At 28.2% G+C, this 19,567-nt stretch overlaps 2 protein-coding genes across 24 annotated transcripts in view; one reads left to right on the forward strand and one right to left on the reverse strand.

The window, feature by feature from the left end:
* LOC145183707 (uncharacterized) overlaps positions 1-19,567 on the forward strand; it is a 59,468-nt gene that overhangs the window by 4,377 nt on the left and 35,524 nt on the right. Inside the window, exons 4-14 of one of the 23 annotated variants that reach the window (XR_016452106.1) lie at positions 225-276; positions 486-554; positions 679-767; positions 877-1,017; positions 1,225-1,285; positions 1,437-1,518; positions 1,722-1,873; positions 3,328-3,409; positions 3,528-3,605; positions 3,824-4,062; positions 4,170-4,727. Coding sequence is in view for 5 of the 23 variants with exons in the window: in XM_090086132.1 (XP_089942258.1) it covers positions 225-276; positions 486-554; positions 679-767; positions 920-1,002; positions 1,225-1,285; positions 1,437-1,527; positions 1,722-1,873; positions 3,328-3,415; positions 3,528-3,605; positions 3,824-3,910 (850 nt within the window). In the remaining 18 variants the exon portion in view is untranslated. Of the gene's footprint in view, positions 1-224; positions 277-485; positions 555-678; positions 768-876; positions 1,018-1,224; positions 1,286-1,436; positions 1,528-1,721; positions 1,960-3,327; positions 3,416-3,527; positions 3,606-3,823; positions 4,728-12,722; positions 12,751-19,567 lie in introns of those variants that run through there. The other 22 variants (XR_016452103.1, XR_016452102.1, XR_016452099.1 and 19 more) reach the window with 22 other exon arrangements.
* On the reverse strand, positions 8,288-19,072 carry LOC145183706 (zinc finger FYVE domain-containing protein 1-like). Its single transcript, XM_080059146.2, has 10 exons — positions 18,403-19,072; positions 16,016-16,548; positions 15,562-15,772; positions 12,832-12,929; positions 12,610-12,718; positions 12,376-12,473; positions 10,954-11,071; positions 9,188-9,355; positions 8,897-9,111; positions 8,288-8,814 (listed from the first exon to the last, which is right to left on the reverse strand). The coding sequence occupies exons 1-10, from the start codon at positions 18,814-18,816 to the stop codon at positions 8,400-8,402; spliced, it is 2,379 nt and encodes a 792-aa protein (XP_079915272.2). The 5' UTR covers positions 18,817-19,072; the 3' UTR covers positions 8,288-8,399.

Raw genomic sequence — 19,567 nt, forward strand, 5'->3', positions numbered from 1 at the left:
TATTAAAATATTTTATGTTGAATTTTCTTCTAAGTGTTTTGACTATTGTTATTTAGCTATACTGGTTCTCTAAGACAAATATTTCAAAATGAATAATTTTTTGATTTTTTGATTCTTAGTTGTATTAATTTAACATAATTTTCTTAATCTTGTTCCAAGTTTATTCTGAATTTATACAGCACTTAAGAAACTTATACAGTATTTTTTAAAAAATTGTTTTAAAGGCTGTGGGATATTCGAAGTGGGAGAAATTTTGGTAAACTCTCTGGACATCAGGTATTTTTGAATCTATTTTATTGTTTCCTCTTTCTCTATATTTTTTGTATGTATGATATGAAAAAAACACTGCAGCTGGAATTTTATTTCAGTATGAATATTAAAAAACTTTTCACTGCTAAAATTAGATTTTTTTTACCATAATTTTGGGAATGTTTATTTTTTGTAAAAAAAAGTAAAAAAACTTTACAAAGTTATTTTTTCCATAGGGAGGTGTTCGATGCTTGCAGTTTGATGATATGTATATTGTTACAGGATCATGGGATACAACTGTGATGGTTGATGATCTTTAGTCATCAAATTTTATGTTTTGATTTAACTTCAATTCAAATTTGATATTTATTTAGATCCTGAGCTTAAATGCCCCAATTTTTAAATGCAATTTTATTGGATAACTTTCAGATTTGGGATGTAAATAATCTTTGTCACATTAAAACAATTGCCATACACACAGGATGTGTCTCATGTCTGGAGATGAACAAAGATATTTTGTAAGGGATCTTGATCTTTATACAAGTTTTATTTCTATATTTTTTTATTCAGAAGTGGAATCACTTAGATAATTTTAAAATTTTCTTTTTTTTCTTGTTATTTTTTGAGGTTTTCCTGTTCATATAAATCACACAATAACCAAATGATTTAGAATAACTGGTTCTCATGATAAAACAGTGTGTATACTTCAGAGGCACACTTGGTGTTTGTTGAAAACTTTGTTTGGGCACACAGGTGCAAAATGTTAAGGTTTTTGTATTTTTTTTTTGCCAAAGCATAGATCAAATTTTGAATAATATTTTTAGTATACTTTAGCACTCCTATGTAAAGCATGAATTAACACTTGAAAAATATCATTGTGTTTAAGCATGTCACTGATTTTATAATATTTTTATTGTTTCATAAGAAATTAAAAGATTGTTATGTAAAATTATATCAGTAGTTCTCTATTCTTAGAACCTATATCTGGATTAAGTATTGTATCAAATGAACATTTATTAACATCATCACATGATAAGTAAGTTTAAAAAAAAGTATAAAGATTTAAATGCAATGAAATTCTTTTAAAAGATTTAAGTTGAGCAAGAAAAGTCTATGTGTGATAATATTTTCTTAAATAAAAAAGATAAAAAACTAAATTGATTTTCTTTGAGTATTTAATTCTACAGGTCAATTATCTTTTGGGATGTTATTTCGTTTAAAGTTGTAAGAAGATTTTATCACCCTGTTTGCTCACTCTTGTGTGTGAAGGTTATTTTTGTGTGTGTTTACTTGCTTCATTGCTAATGTTGTGTGTTTGTGTGTATGTGCGTGTAAGCTTGATTGATTACTGTTTTGTTATTTTGTTTTTTTTCATTGCTAATATTTTTTTATATTTTCAAATATTCTATCAAATTAAAATATAGTGACATGTAATTAATTGTACTGTTTTTATTATTATACATTATTATCAGTTCTGTGGGAATTTGGTAGCTGCAGGAGCATTAAATGGAACTATTGCATTTTGGAATTTACTTTCAAACTCATTAGAAGGTGTTATAAGTGCGCATGAAGGACCAATATATAGCATCTGTTTTACAGGAGGAAGGTTATTTACTGCTGGAGGGTAAATACATGTTATATTACATTTATTTATATTATATTTACATTATATCTTATTCTATAAAGAAATATTTTTCTGTCCACTCAAGTGTACTCTATGTATTTTATACTGTAAAAAACACTTTAAAATAGCTGTCCACTGTTATTAGGGATATTACACAATTTATTATAGACATTGTATTTATTATCAGTGTCATCACCATTATTCTTGTTTTTTGTTATAATATTATTTTGTTACTATTTATGTTGTTAATATAAAATTAAATGAGTTGTAGTAAAATCAAAAGTTTGATGAAGTTTGCTGTTTAATTTAGGGAAAGAAGTAGGAATATTTTTCTATGGTGAAAAAGTTGATAATTCAAACAGATAACCCAAAAAAGTCGTACAAGAAAATTGCAAGTTTATTAGAAAATTGCATTTTTAGCGTCTAAATTTACATTTACAGAAAGAAATTTAGAGCAACTGGAACTATTTAAAACAAATTTTGATTGGTCAAATTTACAAAAGGTCCATTTTTAAAAATTAGAGAGTTGACAGAAAGTTCATTAATTTTCTTAAGGCTGATCCTACAAAGAGTGTTGTTATTTTTAATACAGGAATAGCTTTGAATAAAAGCATAAAATGCAGTTTAACAACCAATAAACAACAATTAATGGAAATTTAATTAGGTGATCATAAAATTAGCATTAAGTTTAAAAAACATTCTTGAACTCTTTGGAATGAAGTGACTAGTAAAAGTTTATGATGTTTGGATCTTCAGGTATTAAATACGTTCATTTACATTAGGTCAAAAATTTAACACAAAGTATCAATTGCTAGTGATACTTTGTGTCAAATTTTTGACCTAATGGACAATAGTTAAACATGGAAAAAATGTGATATTCTAGGTAATGTAGATCCAAAGGAGATGACAGAATATTACTGCGTCAATCACATATTTTTAGGAGCCCTGTAAAAATTAGTTAGGTCCCACCAAAAAAAGATTTTAAATTACTTTCAATATAAAATACTCAACATAATGATGTATAAAATTATAATCAAGAGCATCTTGATACCTCCTGCAAGAGAAAAAAAGGATAATAATTCCAAAAAAACGTCTAAAACAATAAAGCATTTTCACATCGAAGTAACTTTGAGTTTCGGAGTAGTCATCACAAAGTCTGAACCTAAGACTGATTGAATACTTGTAAGAAACATTTGGTTTTGCAAGCTTTGATTGATTCAAATGGCTATCCAACTAAGTACTAGTTCATCATTTTATTTTGAGATTCAGTTTTTCTACAGTGATATTTATAAATATAAAAAAATCGCACTAAGATAAAATTGTTTCTCAAGAAAAAAAAAAAAAAGATATTTTGGGACTGCTCAGAATTTTAGTGATCTTTACTTAAATAATTTCTTTGAGATTTTCTTTTTAAAACATGGTGACAACTTGAAAATGCGATTTTTTTATAACAGAGATAAATTTGTGAGAGAGTGGGATTTAGCAACTTGCGTTTGCATACGTTCACTTTGTGGACACAAAGGTGCTGTTTATTGCGTAAGGGTATGTTTTAGAAAATATTAAATATGAATTAAATAAGAAATAAAGAATAAATTTTCAATTTATTAGTATTGTAATGAAGTTATAATTTTATAATTGTTTTTTTTTTTACTAGGCTTCTACACAACGTGTTGTCACATCTTCAGAAGATGGAGCTGTAAGAGTTTGGGAATTAGTTTATAGAATGCGACAGGTGAATATATTTTTCCAAACCGAAACTGATAAGTTTTATTTGTTTCTAAATATAGGGAAAATATGCATAAAGTTTTTATGTCCTTTTTTGAGTGCAAAATATTTAACTTATAAAAATCTTTCTACTGACTGAAGAAAGCTTCTTGTTCAAGTTGAGGAATTAACTATAGCAATATTCGCTTGTTGTATCCTAGACAATCTTTTATGTTTCTTCTTCAGGCTGGTGGACCGTATGAAGATACGAGCGAGACCGTTATCTACTCTGAGATGATAAATGAACGCGAATTCAAAAAATTGTTGTTTTAAACATGGAATTCTACATGATTATAACCCATAACCCATACATACATAACCCATTGATTAAATTCTCTTGCAGCAATGTTATAAAATTTTTTGAGAGATTTAATGAAAAAAGAACAACTTCAATAAAATTTACTACATAAACAGCGCGAATCCACGTAAACATTTTTAACTTTTACTTATAAGAGTTGTTTTTAAAATTTTATTTTAAAAAAGTGGTTTTACAAACTTTTTTATAACTTTTTTCTTCGATTTATATGAAAAGAGCTGCAAAGAATATTATGCAAAGTTATGAAAGATCACCCCTTGCTTAGTAAGTTGAGACGTTGCTTCACCAAAAAAACTAACGCTTTTTAACAGTATTTCGTTTTGTGAATCAGGGAAAAGAAAAGAAAATTTCTGTTATTATAAGGCACAAACAGAATCTGAGATTAATTATTTGAAATTCTATGCTCAATTGTCATTTTGTTATTTTTGTAATCAACCGTTAGATCAGAGATAGATAATGGTATTATTATGTCACCCTTTTAAAGTTGCAGTTGGGGAAGTAGTGAGCCGTCTGCAGCCTTCTAGTTTGCAACGATGCATGTGCCCATCCATTTAAATGTTTCAACATTTTTTCTGACGTTTTGCAACAGTGGCTACTCAAAACTGCTGAGACGTTTTTAAAGAATTTATTGTTTCTTCTAGAAACGTTTAATAATTTGAGAAGTTCCGCATGGTTCTTCTGTCTCTATCTCAATATTAACTTATTGATCAGCTGTTTTCCGCGTCGTCTTCGAAACTTTGTGACAAACCAAACATCAAAATAAAGCATTTACGATAACTTGTGTTTTTATTATTAAAGATATTTAATAATTTGTTCAGAATAATGCTAACACAAAATGCTTCGCAGGAATTTGTGTTAGCATTATTGACAAATGTTGACAATTGTTTTGAAAAAGGTTTCGTACGGGAAAAGAATATGAAAAAACTATTAAAACTTAGCGAGAAATAATTTTATTTCTTGATGCAATCTTATTTCTGACAAAAAAAAGGCAAACGTGAAGAGATAGTTGGTTTGCTTCACGCGGAAATGTTATAGTCACAGATAATGAAGGAAATTGGAACATCTCTGAGTTACAAATTAAAAAACAAGGACATATCAAACGTAAGCCAGAATCAGGAAAGAACTCTTCCGTTGTCATGCCCAGGCTTGTCTGTACCATCAAAAACCAGATTGATAAGAACCCCATCAGAACAAAAAGAAGGATAACAAATGACCTGAAAGTATTTGAAGTAGAAGTAAGAAAGATTTTCAAAAGAACATAGGTGCCAGGTCATTGGCAAAATCTGTAAAGTTTTTTATCACTAACCTTCTAAAAGCTCTCAAACTGGAACGTATTAAAAAGTTCCTTCGAACGAAGAAAAAAAAACCACCAATTCTCTTGTTCTTAGACAATAATTATTTCACCACTAAATCCAACAGTCAAGCTGACCGTTTCATTGCCAAGAAGAATACGAAGGATTTGCAATAAAGAGTATTTGGACCAAGTTTTGGAAACTCCATGCTCTTCTTTACAAAAAAGTTCTTTTTATTCAAAATGATGCTTCCTGTCACATTGCAGAAACTTTGAAAAACTGGTTGTTTAACCCCATGAAGTTTCTGCTAAAGCACATATTGCCACCATATTCACCTGATAAAACCCTTGTGTTGATTTAAATTGACGCCAAAGCCAATGTTCTTCAGCATTCTAACATTGACGCCCTCAAGGCTGTCATCACCAAGCAGCGGGCTGAAATGCTAGAGCCATATCAAGGCTGTGTGCTTAAAGTTCCGCCCTTAGGACAAAAAAACATGCAGTAATCTAATTGATAATTAAACTTAACGATGGATGCAACTCTATAAACTTATTTTTACAATAACAGGCTGGCCGTACAAAAATTTAATTGTTCAATATCATACTTTGATTGTTTTCGTAAATTGATGAGAAACATTGATTTTTAACAAAATTTATGTTTCTCATCAATGTCCCAAAATCTTTCGCTCTAATTATTTGCTAGTAATGACTAAAAAACTGATGCGGTTGAGATTTGATTGCTCAATCCTTCAATTGCAATGGTAATTTTAAACTCGTAACCTTCATAAAATTTTCTTTTTTCGCGTTTTATCATTGTTTATGAGATTACTTCTTGATAAAGATTCTAAATTTATCCGTAAATAGTCAAGTTAGCCTCCAATTTGAATCATCTTAAGCCCTGAATAATTTCCCAGGTTTAGTTTATTCAAAAAATTACCTAAAGAAAGGTGTGAAACTGGTCACGCAATTCTGCAATAAACAAATGTAAATAAACAAAGTTGATGAAAATCCGTTTTGTGGCTGATGAAAAGAAGATTCTTGTCGCCACTCTGTCAGATATAATATTAGCTACGAAGACAAAGATACAGAAACATAATTTTATGGCTTATACTAGTGAAACAATCTATAGAAAAAAAAAATATATATAAAAATATATAGATATCTTTAATATATATAAATATATATATATATATATATATATATATATATATATATATATATATATATATATATATATATATATATATATATATAGGTATGTGTGCAAAATTTTTAAACTATTCAGCTATTTAATTATTTTACATCATTGTAAAGAGCTTTAAATCAGTATAACGATGGTGAAAATTTCATAAAAAACTAATGATTCTACTAAAAGTTATGCCCACTTAAGTGACAAAAATTCATTATAAGGAATGCTTAAGAAAACTGCAACCAACTTAAAAAATTAGCGTTCGGCTTACGGTGGTTATATAATAGAACTTCTTTGTTTAGTTTTTAGCGCATTACTTTGCCTTGGTCATATTTTTATTCAACTAATAGCAGACTATAGTTTTTTTTGTGTGTTTTTGTGTGTAAATCATGTTTTGAATACTTTAAAAAAATCACCAATAATTTAAATAAAGTTTCAATTTTCTAAAAAAACAATTTTTTAATGAATAAAAAAGTCAAATATACAAAAGGTTCATAATCTCGAAACCCCCCCCCCCCCCCCAACCTCTCCAATAGAAGAATATTTGGTACCTTTACTGCGTGCAAAAATAGAATATGAGGGTGTCATTATTTTTTAATAAAATTTGGCAGGTACATAGAAAATAGATATATAAAATTGATTCAAAAGTTAGAAAAAAAACCCATCATCCCTTCAATGTCAATTCACTTCCAGAACAGGAATGAAGTTTTCAATAGCAATCAAATCACTAAAAATGTTAGTAACTGCAAAAAAAACAAATTTCAATAAACTTACAACACTCTACTTTTAAAATATTATCTAAGTCAATATAAAATTCTAAAAAAAAGACGAGAAAAATCCATCCTTACGACACCTACCTCGAGCACGCTGTGAAAAAATGGTCACAGATTTTAACTTTAAAATCGGTGCCGTAAATCGCAGATACGCACATACCTAATATATATATATAAAATCTATAGAAAAACAAACTTCTTAAACAATCTATAGAAATGTTTTTTTGTTTTCTTTTAAATTTTTTTTGAAGGAATAGATACTACCTTCCTTTTCAGCCCCCAATTTTAAAACTTAACTTGTTGAATAAGCCTCTGGGAGCTAACTATGTCATTTACTATATACATTTCAAATTAGCCAAATCAACAATATGAGTGATTTTCTGTAATATCTATCCGTACACAATCCATACAGGCCGTAAAATATAACCTATTGTGCAACATTCAAACATCAAAAACGTGGATGAACATAATTAACAACTCAACAAATCATAATAAAAGATTGCTCTTGCATATACTAATTATGTCTAAACAAATAAAAATTATTTTTTTGAATTTATTTTCTAAGGGGCTGTTTATATGAAAAGCAGGCTAGCTCGTAACAGGGTTAACCCGTTTACCGAGATATCGATGTCGTCCTTATTTCAACTTATTTTTATTTTGCGTTTATATGTATACGAGAGCTAGCCCGGCAAGTGAGATCTCATTGTTTTTTGCCGAGATCTCGGCAAACGGGCTAGCCTTTGTCCATATAAACAGCCCCTAAGAAAACATCTAATTGACATCTTTTTTTTTAGTGGAGAGATAATATGAGTAATTGTAAAGCGAGGAAAAGCTGTCAGGAAAAAGAGGGGGGCACATGTAAAAAGGAAACTATAATGAAACAAGTAACAATAGTATTTTACATAAAAACTATGTAATAAATAAGTAAAAGAGATTTTGTTATATTGAATTGCTCAAAAAGGGGAAACACTTTAAATATATTTTTTAATACGAATTAGTTTATGAAATCATAGAAGAAAAAAACAAACATTTTTAATGCTTTTTCGTCAAATTGTCAAGAAAAAAAGAGGACAAAAAGATATAAATTGTAGTAATTGTATATATTTTTTAACATTCAAATATAACTCTATCAAATAAAAGTGTAACGACTTAGAGCTTTTAAAAGTAAATCTTCAAATTAAGTCATGCTAAATTTACAGAGGACCCTTTTTATTTTTTAAACACGTATCACAAACTCTACAGGGGTAATTCCAACCTCGACTAGGAACAGGTTCTCTGGATCTAGAACAATTGTCACAAAATCCATATCCACAACTTCTACAATGATGTTTAGATTGGTTATTTGTAAATGGTTGCTTGCATAATGTGCATTCTATTATATCTGAATCTGGTACCCAGTAATAAGGTCTTGCTGAATCAACAATATATTCTAGAGGAAATTCAAGTGTACTGGTCAAGTAAGATAAAGTAGATTGGACTGTTTCTGTTACCTTCCTTGTTGTAACAATATCTGGAGGGTGTCTTACAGGGATATTATTGCTGGTTTTAACAGATACCATATCTCCAGTTTCCAAAATAGGATCATCATCAATTGCCTCAAGTAGCTCACTAAAAAATACGTGGATCAATAATTAGTTTAAATAATAAACATAAAATAGTAAGATTACAAACACAAAAAGTAGAAATTTACCTCAAATCAATATTTTCAATTTTGGCATTAGCCTGATCATCTAAACCTGAATTCTTAAAGCATGGCCCACAAACACGTACAGGAGTGTCACCCCAACCTCTTTCCCTACATGGAATACGGTGTTGAGTGCAGCTATCACAAAAACCAAACCCACATGCTCTGCAGTGATGCTTCTTTTCAATATCATCGAAATCGTGATTGCATGTTTTGCATTCCTAATTTAATTGATTTAGGAAACCTTTACTAACTTAAATTAAAATGTAAAAAACTAACATTTGACATCAGACTTACTAAAATTAGATTGTTTGGTATCCAATATGAGGGAGCAACTTTATCTGTTATCCAATTTGTAACAGCTTTAGCTGGTTTTGCACTCATATCAGTTATTGCGGAGGCAAAAAAATTCATTCCATCAAGAATTCTCCGTGCAGCATTTTGATTGTTATGAGGAAGGCATGACTAAGCAATAAATCATCAAATATTAGGATTACTTAATTCATATATTTTTCTTAAGTAAAAAATAGTTTTTACCATAGTGGGATGAAACCTAATGGATCTTTAATGGTATTCATTACTTATCACATATTGTAAAACCTTTTAAGCATATATACTGCATTTCTTTAATATAAATTTTAATTTGAAACAAAGCTCAAAAATTAATTTAAGTCACATATTACATTCAAAAGATACTTGTTATTGAAAAGTCACATATTTCATTCAAAAGATATTTTTAATTGAAAAAAAGGAACAATAGTACACAAAAAAGTTTTTTAAAGTGAAAAAAATTAAATTAAAAAACAAATTGTGCCAAGCTTATCATCAAAAAATAATATTATCATTAGTTTAAATAAATACAAGTACTGTTTAAAAAAATCAACAACATAAATATACCTATTATGAAAAATATTTCCAAGAAAAAAATGAACATGAAGTAATTTTTGAAATTAATATTCTAGAAACTTTCCTGGAAAATTTATTTTCTGAAAAAGATTTTGCTTAATGTTCAATTATCTTTTTTGTGTTTTTTTTTTCTGGTGTGAAGTCTGGGATGGCTAGAACACCTACTACTAAGGTTAGAAAAAATTCTTTTTTTTTTTAAAAAAAAAAAGAACCTGACCCAGCAGATCTTATTGGGTTTATTTGGATCTTTTAAAATTATAGTAATTTTATCTATAATTTTGGTCCACAGATTAGACTAAAAATGATATTTTTAGGTTTTTATTTTTAGATTTTAGATTTAGATATAAATTGAACCTTTGTGAACTGAAGATCAGTAATAGAGTGGAGCATGTTTGTGCACATCTAGAAAATCAAGTGATATTTTGATAGTTGGTGAAAACTACTTCCATGAATGAAATGGTTTGTAAAATATTTTTAATTCATGCAAATAACCTGCAAATAACCTAGACAGTAAAAACACTTGCTGGTAAAAAAAACTATTTGATGGTCACACGTTTGCATGAGTTTGAAAATAAAAAGTGCTATCATTTTATTTCATTTACCCACTCATACCAGAAAAATGTGTATTTAACTGGGAAATAATTCTAAACAGTTTTTTACAGCTGTAGGTTGCTGTGGAAAGGACAGGTGAAAATTTTAAAAGATTAGCCCTAATTTTAAAGAGCAATTAACACAATTAAATTACTAGTCAATCAACTAGTATAAACTACTAAAGAAAAGTAATTGCCTAAAAAGATCAATTAACTATAACATGACTTCAGAAGAGGTTATTGGTCAAAATGAAACTGATAAACAAACTGCATTTGCTGCACTTAAATCAATTACAAAAACTGATAGTGTTAGAAAATTATCTAAACTATTTTATTTGCATCCCATTTTAGATTTGTAAAAACTACTTAAGTTGGGAAAAAAATAAAGAGTTAAGAATATGAGATATTTCAAAAACTAATGGAATAACAATAAAGAATTTTATATGTATAACATCTTACTTTTTAAAAAAACTTTAATTTTATGAAAATATAAACTAACTTTGAAACTTTAAAAAGTTACCCCACTGCAGGTATTTTCTATAGTATTTTAAATTTAAGATTACTTACTCCAGGCCAAACATGTTTAATTTCAGTCCGAACAGAGTTTTCTACAGGATCACGATTTCCATACCAATACTGTCGGCTACGATATATTACACCACATTGCGGACATTCCAATACATATCTAAAAATACCATAACTTGATTTTAAAAAAATTTATACAATCACTAAAGTTTCAAAGAGATTTATGAAATTGAAAGATTCCTATAAGACTTAAATGATTTAATTCTGTGGGATCTTAAAAGATTCTAATCAACAAAATTTAGTAAAATCTCATTCTATTAAACCTTAAAAGATCATTTTAAATGAATTATATATTTTGGTCCCAGGGTCACAAAACAATTAGCCCTTTTCAAATTTTGCTCTTCATTTTTTAACCCATTATGAGTTGGTTAAGTCTATCATTAAAAATTAGCCCCCATCATTCTTGCAAAACTTTTGATTTTTCAAGGTCGTCATTCAATTTCTAGAGTGTTGTGATGAGTACATAAAGAAAAGTAGATTATGTTTTTTATAATTTTTAATTTTACTAACTTTCCCAGTCTTTTTAAACTGTTATTCTCAGATATTTCTTGGAATTTTCCTTGCTTTGCATAACTCTATCTTAGATAATGCAATTTTTACTTCACTTTTACAATAACTCAGCATTATGTTAAAAATAAATAGCAGTGGCAAAAAATAGGTAGGGAGTGCTCACATATTTTAAGTTATAGTTGTTTTAACTATAGAGATAGTTAGAAAAATCTATTTCTTTTAAATGTTTCTTTTATTCAAAATTGAAAAAAAAGTTATTCAAACAGTTTACATGACATTCACATCACAAATACAATTTATCTTTGGTACCATGACCACAGAATAGTTATCTTCTTAGCTGACTTGAACAATCTTGAATGGTGTCAAGCAAGTTGTAGGAAGTGGAAAAATTTAGTTGTTACAAAAATTTATGGACTGGGTTAATAAACTACTTGTGGTGAATGATCCTGCCAAAAAAGCTGTAAGACTTATTCAAGGCTACTCAAAAGTGTAAATAAGTGTTATTACAACACACCAGAAAATGAATGACAATCTTCAAAAATCAAAAATATTGCAGGAAAGACACAGGCTATTGAGCATGGAATATTACTACATATCCATATTTAGCAATGATATGTTGTAAAAAGAATAGTTTCCAAAGGTTTTTATATAAAGTTATTAGAAGGCAAATGTATAAATAAACTATTAATCACATTTGTTCCATGAACTTTGTGTTTTACTTATGTTAAGCTAGCAGAAGTATTTCAAAATGGACAAAAAACTGCCTCATTTTTTACCAATCTAATGCTCTTATACCAAACTGTCATTCTGATTCTTGTTTGCACTTTATCTTTTTTTTTTGTTATTTCAATATTAGTTCACAAAAAAACAAATTTTTAAATAAAACTAACTCACCCAGACCATGCATACTTTGCTAATCCAATTAATGGAGAATCTTGATTCTCTGTAGTTTTTGGACAAACCATAGATTCTAAGCCTTTTTCATGACATATCTAATTAAAAAACAATGATAACAAAGAAAATTATAAAAGTGAAATAAAAGTATAACATAAAAAAATCAGAAAATAATAATAGAAAATGGAGGCTGCTGAATGATTAAATTCTCCACTTTGACAAAAAAAAATTTACCTTGCAAACATAAACCTTATTTTCGAATTGTGCTTGATATATGCAGCGCTTAGTTGTATGATGGGCAATCTTATCCTCTTCATGATTCATACTTAGCTCACATCTTAATCTAGAAAAAAAATCACCTTTTTCATCACCAAAGTTATCATCATCTTCATAATTGTCATAATTGTGTTAGTAAGAAAGACTTGAATGATAAACATTATCATATTTGTAACTTACTTGCATGACTGACAAACTGCTGTACAAGTGAAATATTCATCAGGAAAACTGTTTGGTATGGTACAGTTGATATCATCACCAAATTTTTTATTTAGTTTCTGAAAGAGTTTTTACATACATTTATCAATTTATTATATTTTCATATATACTTAAACCATACAAAATTTTTTTCTTGTAATACTGCTATCAAAAATTTGATAGAGATGGCATTTACATACATGTATATTTATATGCATACACACATTCACACAGATAAGTCATCTAATATTCAATTAGAGAAAAATAATTACCAACTCCATTACAACATGGTTAGAAAAAGCATATATGTCAAAGGAAATCAAAAAAATATGATGGGTACAACAAAATTAAAAAAGATGCAAATGCCAATTACACTAGGATCAAAAGGATAACTTTATAAACAACCCTAATATACAGCTGATAAATCCTTCGAAATATGTGCAAATTATTAAAAATCCAAACCAATTAACATGCAGAACATCTTCAACTGATATGAGAGCATTTAGGATAATAACTAACCATCTAGATCTCAAAGCAAAAAGTATCATTTTGGACTCTTTTTTTAACAATACAGATAAGAATTTAACATCTGTAACAAGATAAAGTTGGCTTCACCATTTCTCATTTGAAATTATATTACTCTCATTTCTTACATGTTATGAGAAATACCAATTCTTCTCTAGGAAAATAGCTGTAAAACATAACTTTTTATAATTTAAAATATTTTCCCACTAAATGTATCTTACACATCTAATTGTAACTATACCTAAAAGATTAGTATATTGATTAAAAAAGACTACTAATATTTCAGCTTGTACTTTATTGTTATCTTTTTAGTGCAAAAAATATAGATTTTTGCCTAAAACATACCTTTTTAATGGATTTATTCTTTATTTTAGTTAAATACAACTAATTCTTTCAATAATTCAATGAGATATATTTATCTTTTAACTATTCAAGATCTTTTTAATGCTGTAAATGATTAAATGAAATGTTTTCAGCCTTAAAGTAAATTTATTTTTTAATCAATGCTGAAAAATAAAATGTGTTGTTTAGAAAAGTTATTGCTAAATTCAATATTGTTTAACTCTGAACTTTGTAAAAAATTATGGTAAAGAACCATTTAATCTCATTTGGAATAAAAAAATATTGTCAGGTATCATTTGTTCTCATTTTATCTAGAAAAAAAAATATTGGTTGGTTTTCATTTTAAATAAGTGAAAATCACTTTTTTTTCTTGTTTTAAAAGATGTAAAAAAGTGTTCCCTAACCTTATTTTTAAAACAGAGGAAAAGTATCTGTAGTGTCATTATTTCTTAATTCTTCTCATATTGTACCATTTTAAGAAGATATAAATATATTTTTTGCTATGTGTTATTTTAAATGAGATCAATTTTTTCTAGCATTGGTATTGGTAACACAATAGCAAAATTCTTTGATGAAGATGTTTAAAACAACCTACTCTAATTGGTTACTTTTGTTGTTAGCATATGAATGTAATGTAATCACTCCAACAAAGAATTCAATTGATGGTGCTGAGTTATGTAAATTGGAAGGTATGTTTTTGCTAGACAAACCATCAACCATTTACAACAAAAGAATGTATAGGTATCCAAGGTTACCAAGATGATGAATTTTAGCAGTTTTCAAGAATTTAAGCAGTTTAGAAAAAGTTAAAAAAACAATCACAAAAAAGTTCAAAGCCAATAAAGTAAAAATCACCATTGAATGTGACATGAAAACTGTTAACTTCCTTTAAAATTATCTTTGTCTTAAACCAAAACAACCCCCAAGAATTACTAACATATCTACTTAGGTTATTAAGATTATCATCAATTAAAGAAATATTCAATGAAGCAGCTAAATGATATGATGAAGCAATAATTACAAAATAAGATATGATAGTAGAGATTAATAATAATAATAGATAGTAATAATAATAACAATAATAATAATAATAATAATAATAATAATAATAATAATAATAATAATAATAATAATAATAATAATAATAATAATAATAATAATAATAATAATAATAATAAGAAGAAGAAGAAGAAGAAGAAGAAGAAAAGTAACCTAGAGTAATAGTAATGCCAATAATAGAAATCAAATGATAATAATAGTAAGTTATAGTAACAATAAATGTAATACTAAAAACAGTAATAACGATATCAAGAACAATAAAACAAAATAGCATATGGTTCAAATTACCATTTAGCAAAGTCATAGTTACAAAGATTTGAAAAGGATTTAAGGAAATAAATCATTCCTTGATTTAACAGTCAATCCTTTTCTACTAAAGTATAAACTAAACAAGAGCTTCAATAGCAATACTTTAAAAGTTATAGCTCCCAAACTTGAAACTTATAACTCACACAACCACAAAATGATCAAGGAAGTCCCAAACCCAAGAAAGAAATCTTGTCATTGCACCAACATTCAGCAATGCTCTTGTAGACAGTTTTGTCTAATTGAAAATACCCTATATAAAGTCAATACTTCCTCCAACCTTCCAAGATGAATTGACAAGATATAGGCGTAAGTAAGCCACCATTCAAGTTACATTTTGTACACCAACTTAAATCATCAAGCACAGCGAAGTTCAAAGATAACACTAAACTATCTAAGAAAGCATGAGGTGTTAAAGAAAAACCAAAAACCAGCAACTAAATGGAGCAAATCAGGAAATTAGAATACACAAAAACTTACCACCAAAGCATTGTAAATGACAGATATTGGTCTTGGAGAACGCACTGAACTGTTATTCAGATGTTTTTGAACTTCTTTAAAAAGAGATGAAAAACTTGTAGGCTGTGTTTGAGTTTTAGTGCCAACATAGTTAATAGAGCTGAATGCAGATGGACTTCGTTTAATATTTGCAAAGTTTTCTCTTAAAATATCTTCAGGAGTTTGAGCGTGTCTAAAAGAATCACATACAGTTACTTTAACAAACAACAGATTTTAGATTTGATTGCAGTAAATTTGTTTTCAGTAATTTCTGTTTTAAAACTCTTTCAGTAAAATGCTAGAATTTTGTAAATACATTTTATACTAATGATAAAATTCAAATTACATATAGTTGATAATTCTAAAATTGAACAAAAAATCACTATAATATAAAGAATGCAAAGTTTAAATAAAAAATGTAAAACAAAAATATTACTGTTTTGAAAATGAGCTGATGCTATTATCAAAACCAAGAGGCATAGTGTAGTGTGTCTCTTGAAAAATAATAATTGTGGGTCCAAGATTACAGAGAGGGGTATCATCCATTTTTCCTCGTTTCTTTACAGATTTTAAATCATTTGCAAAATATTTTAGGTAGGCTTCTGAGGCATCACCAAGGAATAAAAACATATCACTGTGAAGTCTCTCTGCTCTTGTTCTGTAAATTACAACATCAGAGACAGCCAAAACTTTTAACAAAAGTCGCATACGTTTATTTGAATTTTCAGATACTCCAAGTAACCCCTCAGTATCAAGGATCAAAACTTTATTATTTCTGTCATATGCAGCCCAAACACCAACAGTGCACGATTTTTGAGAAGAAGAAGTATCAAAAACATCAGCACCATTAAAAAATGTATGATTTAGTGTATGAGACTTGCCATCACCAGTGTTACCAAAAATAGATATAACTTTTACACGAGGATTATCTTCACATTGGAGATTCTGCAGGAAATGAGCCTCTGTTGTCTGCAAAAATTAACAAAACACCTTTTCATAAAAATATTTCGATTTTCATTTATTAACTGAATGTAATTATGCTATTTTAAAAAAAGACAATTCTCAAATGAATTTTAGGATTTTTTAATTGCTAGAAAAAACCATTGTTTTAAAATTCAAATATAATTAAATGTAAAGCTTCAGAAGGAAAGAGTCAAATTGTTAAATTAAAGATTTCTTACAAACAACCCTAAAGTAACTGAGAATAGCTATTTTTATACTTATTATGAATATATAGTTATATGCTTTTATTTACATGATCAAAATTTTAGAACATTTAAAAAATTAGCAGAAAATTTTAAAAATTGATATTTTTTAGATACACAACTTTGTGCAGTATTACTATATATATGCATCTTTTACTATATAGGCAGTATTACTATATATAAATGCATAATTAATACTATGTTTTATTCATAACTTGTAGCTATTTTGGCAAGAAATTTAAATACAGTTATGAGTAACATTAACAGAGTTACTTGTTATGTGATGTTTTAATGTAACATATTGTAAAAACATTGAAACAATATCATGAAACTGGTGATTTTAAAAACAAAGCCTGAACTAGACAACTGAAGGTGACTACTCTAAGAGTATATATGTATAGTGTAATCAACACTATACAATAGCATATCCATTTGCTAGTGCTTCTGAAATTTTATTTGAGGTTTTACCTTTGACATTGCAACAAGTATATTGCTAATTAGAAAATATTTTTAAAAACAATTTTATGTAATGAGCAATATTCCAGCAAACGAAACCTTGCTTTTCTCAACAAAAAAAAAAAAATTAAGACTGCCTTCTGTCAGAAAAACAAAGATTGGTCAAAAGTAGATTAAAAGGAGGTAATATTTAGCATTGAATCATTAATTGCACAGTTTAGTTTTTATTCTAAAGACATTACACACATCTTGAAAATGATAGAACCTCAATATTGCTTCAAACTATAAAACATCTAATAAAAGTTGTGGTTTATGGTTTATGCCTTCTAAAACCACAAAAAAGGGTCGTTTACCTTAAGATACTTCAAGATACTTCAAGGTTTACCTTGTAACACTTCAAGAAAATTAAAAATATTCATAATCATCACCAATATCTATAAATTTCAGTATGATAGAGCCCTCTGCGACAGGACCAATCTTGTAAGCAGTTGGTTGCATGAGAATGGGATTGAGGCCCTAGGTCCTTGAACTTATTATTCACTTGACTTCAATCCCATTCAAAATAACTAAGACAATTTGTAATAAGCTTTAGTCTGTTTTTAATTCCCAAGAAATAACCTTGTCAGATTCAGAGCTTGATGATGCTGGAGTAAAGAGACCCTTGAAGTATCTAGTAAACGACCCTTTATTGTAGGGTTAGAAGGCATAAACCAAAAAAAATAAAACACAACTTTTCTGCTAGTAAATTTAAAGCATTTTATGCTAGTGAATTTAAAGCATTCTTAATATTTATATATTAACAGGCATGAGTAGCTTCTACACTTTTCTTATGGTAAATATGACTTCCACACTTAACTTCATAAATACAAAAAGCATTAGTTAGAGAAGGGCTCTAGCTGAAAAAATCTTTTTTTTTTTAATGCTAGAAACCTAGAAAATTAACAGATATGTTTAATTTGGGTCAAATTAAATTTTTTTTTCCATTTTTAGAATATTTTGAAAAATTTTTAATAACCTTTAGTCTGTTTTTATTACAAATGAACAAAATAAATGCACCTTTACTTGAACAAATTTAATCTAAAATACTCCTAAGATGCCATAGCTCACTGTTTATATATAAATACATATACATTATAATGAAAAAAGGAAAAAATTCTCTGACCTTAATATTTTCACTACCATCAATAAGAAGAAAGCTTTGCTGATGATTATCTTCACGATTAACATTAAGCTTAGCAACATTTTTAAATAAGTTGGATTCCACAAGCGTTTTACAAGATATCTTTTCTGAGCTTTCTTTTAAGCATGAAATGTTTTGAAACGAATGCTTAGTCTTGGTTTCAGAGTGTACCTTTTTATTGCATTCACTGCACAAAAATAAATCCCCACATTCTTTACAAAAAAAGCCAGATTTTACTTTTATAATTTTGCATTTGTCACAATAAGAAGAATCAATATTAGTAATAAGGCCAGTATCAACATTAGTAAAAAGTGTTTCATCGGGCGTCATCTTACTCGTCGTCTGCTCTATTTCTAGCGAGGTAGAAAAGGATCTGCTGCAAGGAATTTTTGCCATTGCTTCAAGATTCAATAGTTTCTCAAAAAAAATGTTTTTTAAAGATTATAAACAAATTCATTGTATAAAATAAGGTTCTCGACCCTCAAAATCTGAAATTTTTTCCAACAACCTCCTTGCTCCAAACTCTAAGCAAAACTTTCTATCTCTTGTTTACAGCTATTTGCGAGATCAGCAATTTTAACATTGTTGTCGTACTCATCCCTCCCGTTTTTATTGGTCAAATTTAAAGTTAGCTTTATATCTTAAGGAACAAAACAAAATTCAATCATGTATTTGAAACTAAGCTAGGGATTCTCGAAACGTTTCGGGAAAAATCAATCGAGAAAATTGTTACGTTACGATACGAGAGGTTTCGATCAGTTACGAGAGCGATTTCGAAAAATCAACTAATTTCTCGTAACATTTCGTTACGTTACGGGAAATTCCTGGTTGTTACGAGAATCATTACGAGAATGGTTTCGAGTTTCCCGAAACTTATTTTTCCCAAATTTTCATTGTCTCATTACGAGAATTATTTGTGTTTCGGGATATTTCGGGTTATTTCGAGTTATTTCGAGTTCCAGAAATGATTTGCAAAAAATTTGATTAACCAGTTAATCAGTTGAAGTACGCATTTTTAGGACATTTGACGAGCGCGACAGCTGAATTTCGATACATATCGAGAAAATAAAAAAAATAATAATAAAAAATGTTTCAATGGTCATAATTTGCTTTGAGGATGGTTTGCTTTTGCAATGTGACGTAGTTT

The sequence above is a fragment of the Hydra viridissima genome, unplaced genomic scaffold (genome assembly GCF_058129835.1).
Source record: "Hydra viridissima isolate aposymbiotic clone 2 unplaced genomic scaffold, HvirCarnegie_v1 scaffold_4, whole genome shotgun sequence".
Taxonomy (NCBI): Eukaryota; Metazoa; Cnidaria; class Hydrozoa; order Anthoathecata; family Hydridae; genus Hydra; species Hydra viridissima.

Bases quoted from the DNA above. Each gene is read 5' to 3' on its own strand.
- LOC145183706 (XM_080059146.2), bottom strand. From the start codon at position 18,816: ATGGCAAAAATTCCTTGCAGCAGATCCTTTTCTACCTCGCTAGAAATA. The intron at 16,549-18,402 runs GTCAGAGAATTT...TAATTTTTGCAG, and splicing joins ATGGTAGTGAAAATATTAAG to ACAACAGAGGCTCATTTCCT. The intron at 12,719-12,831 runs GTAAGTTACAAA...TTTTTTTTCTAG, and splicing joins GCAGTTTGTCAGTCATGCAA to ATTAAGATGTGAGCTAAGTA.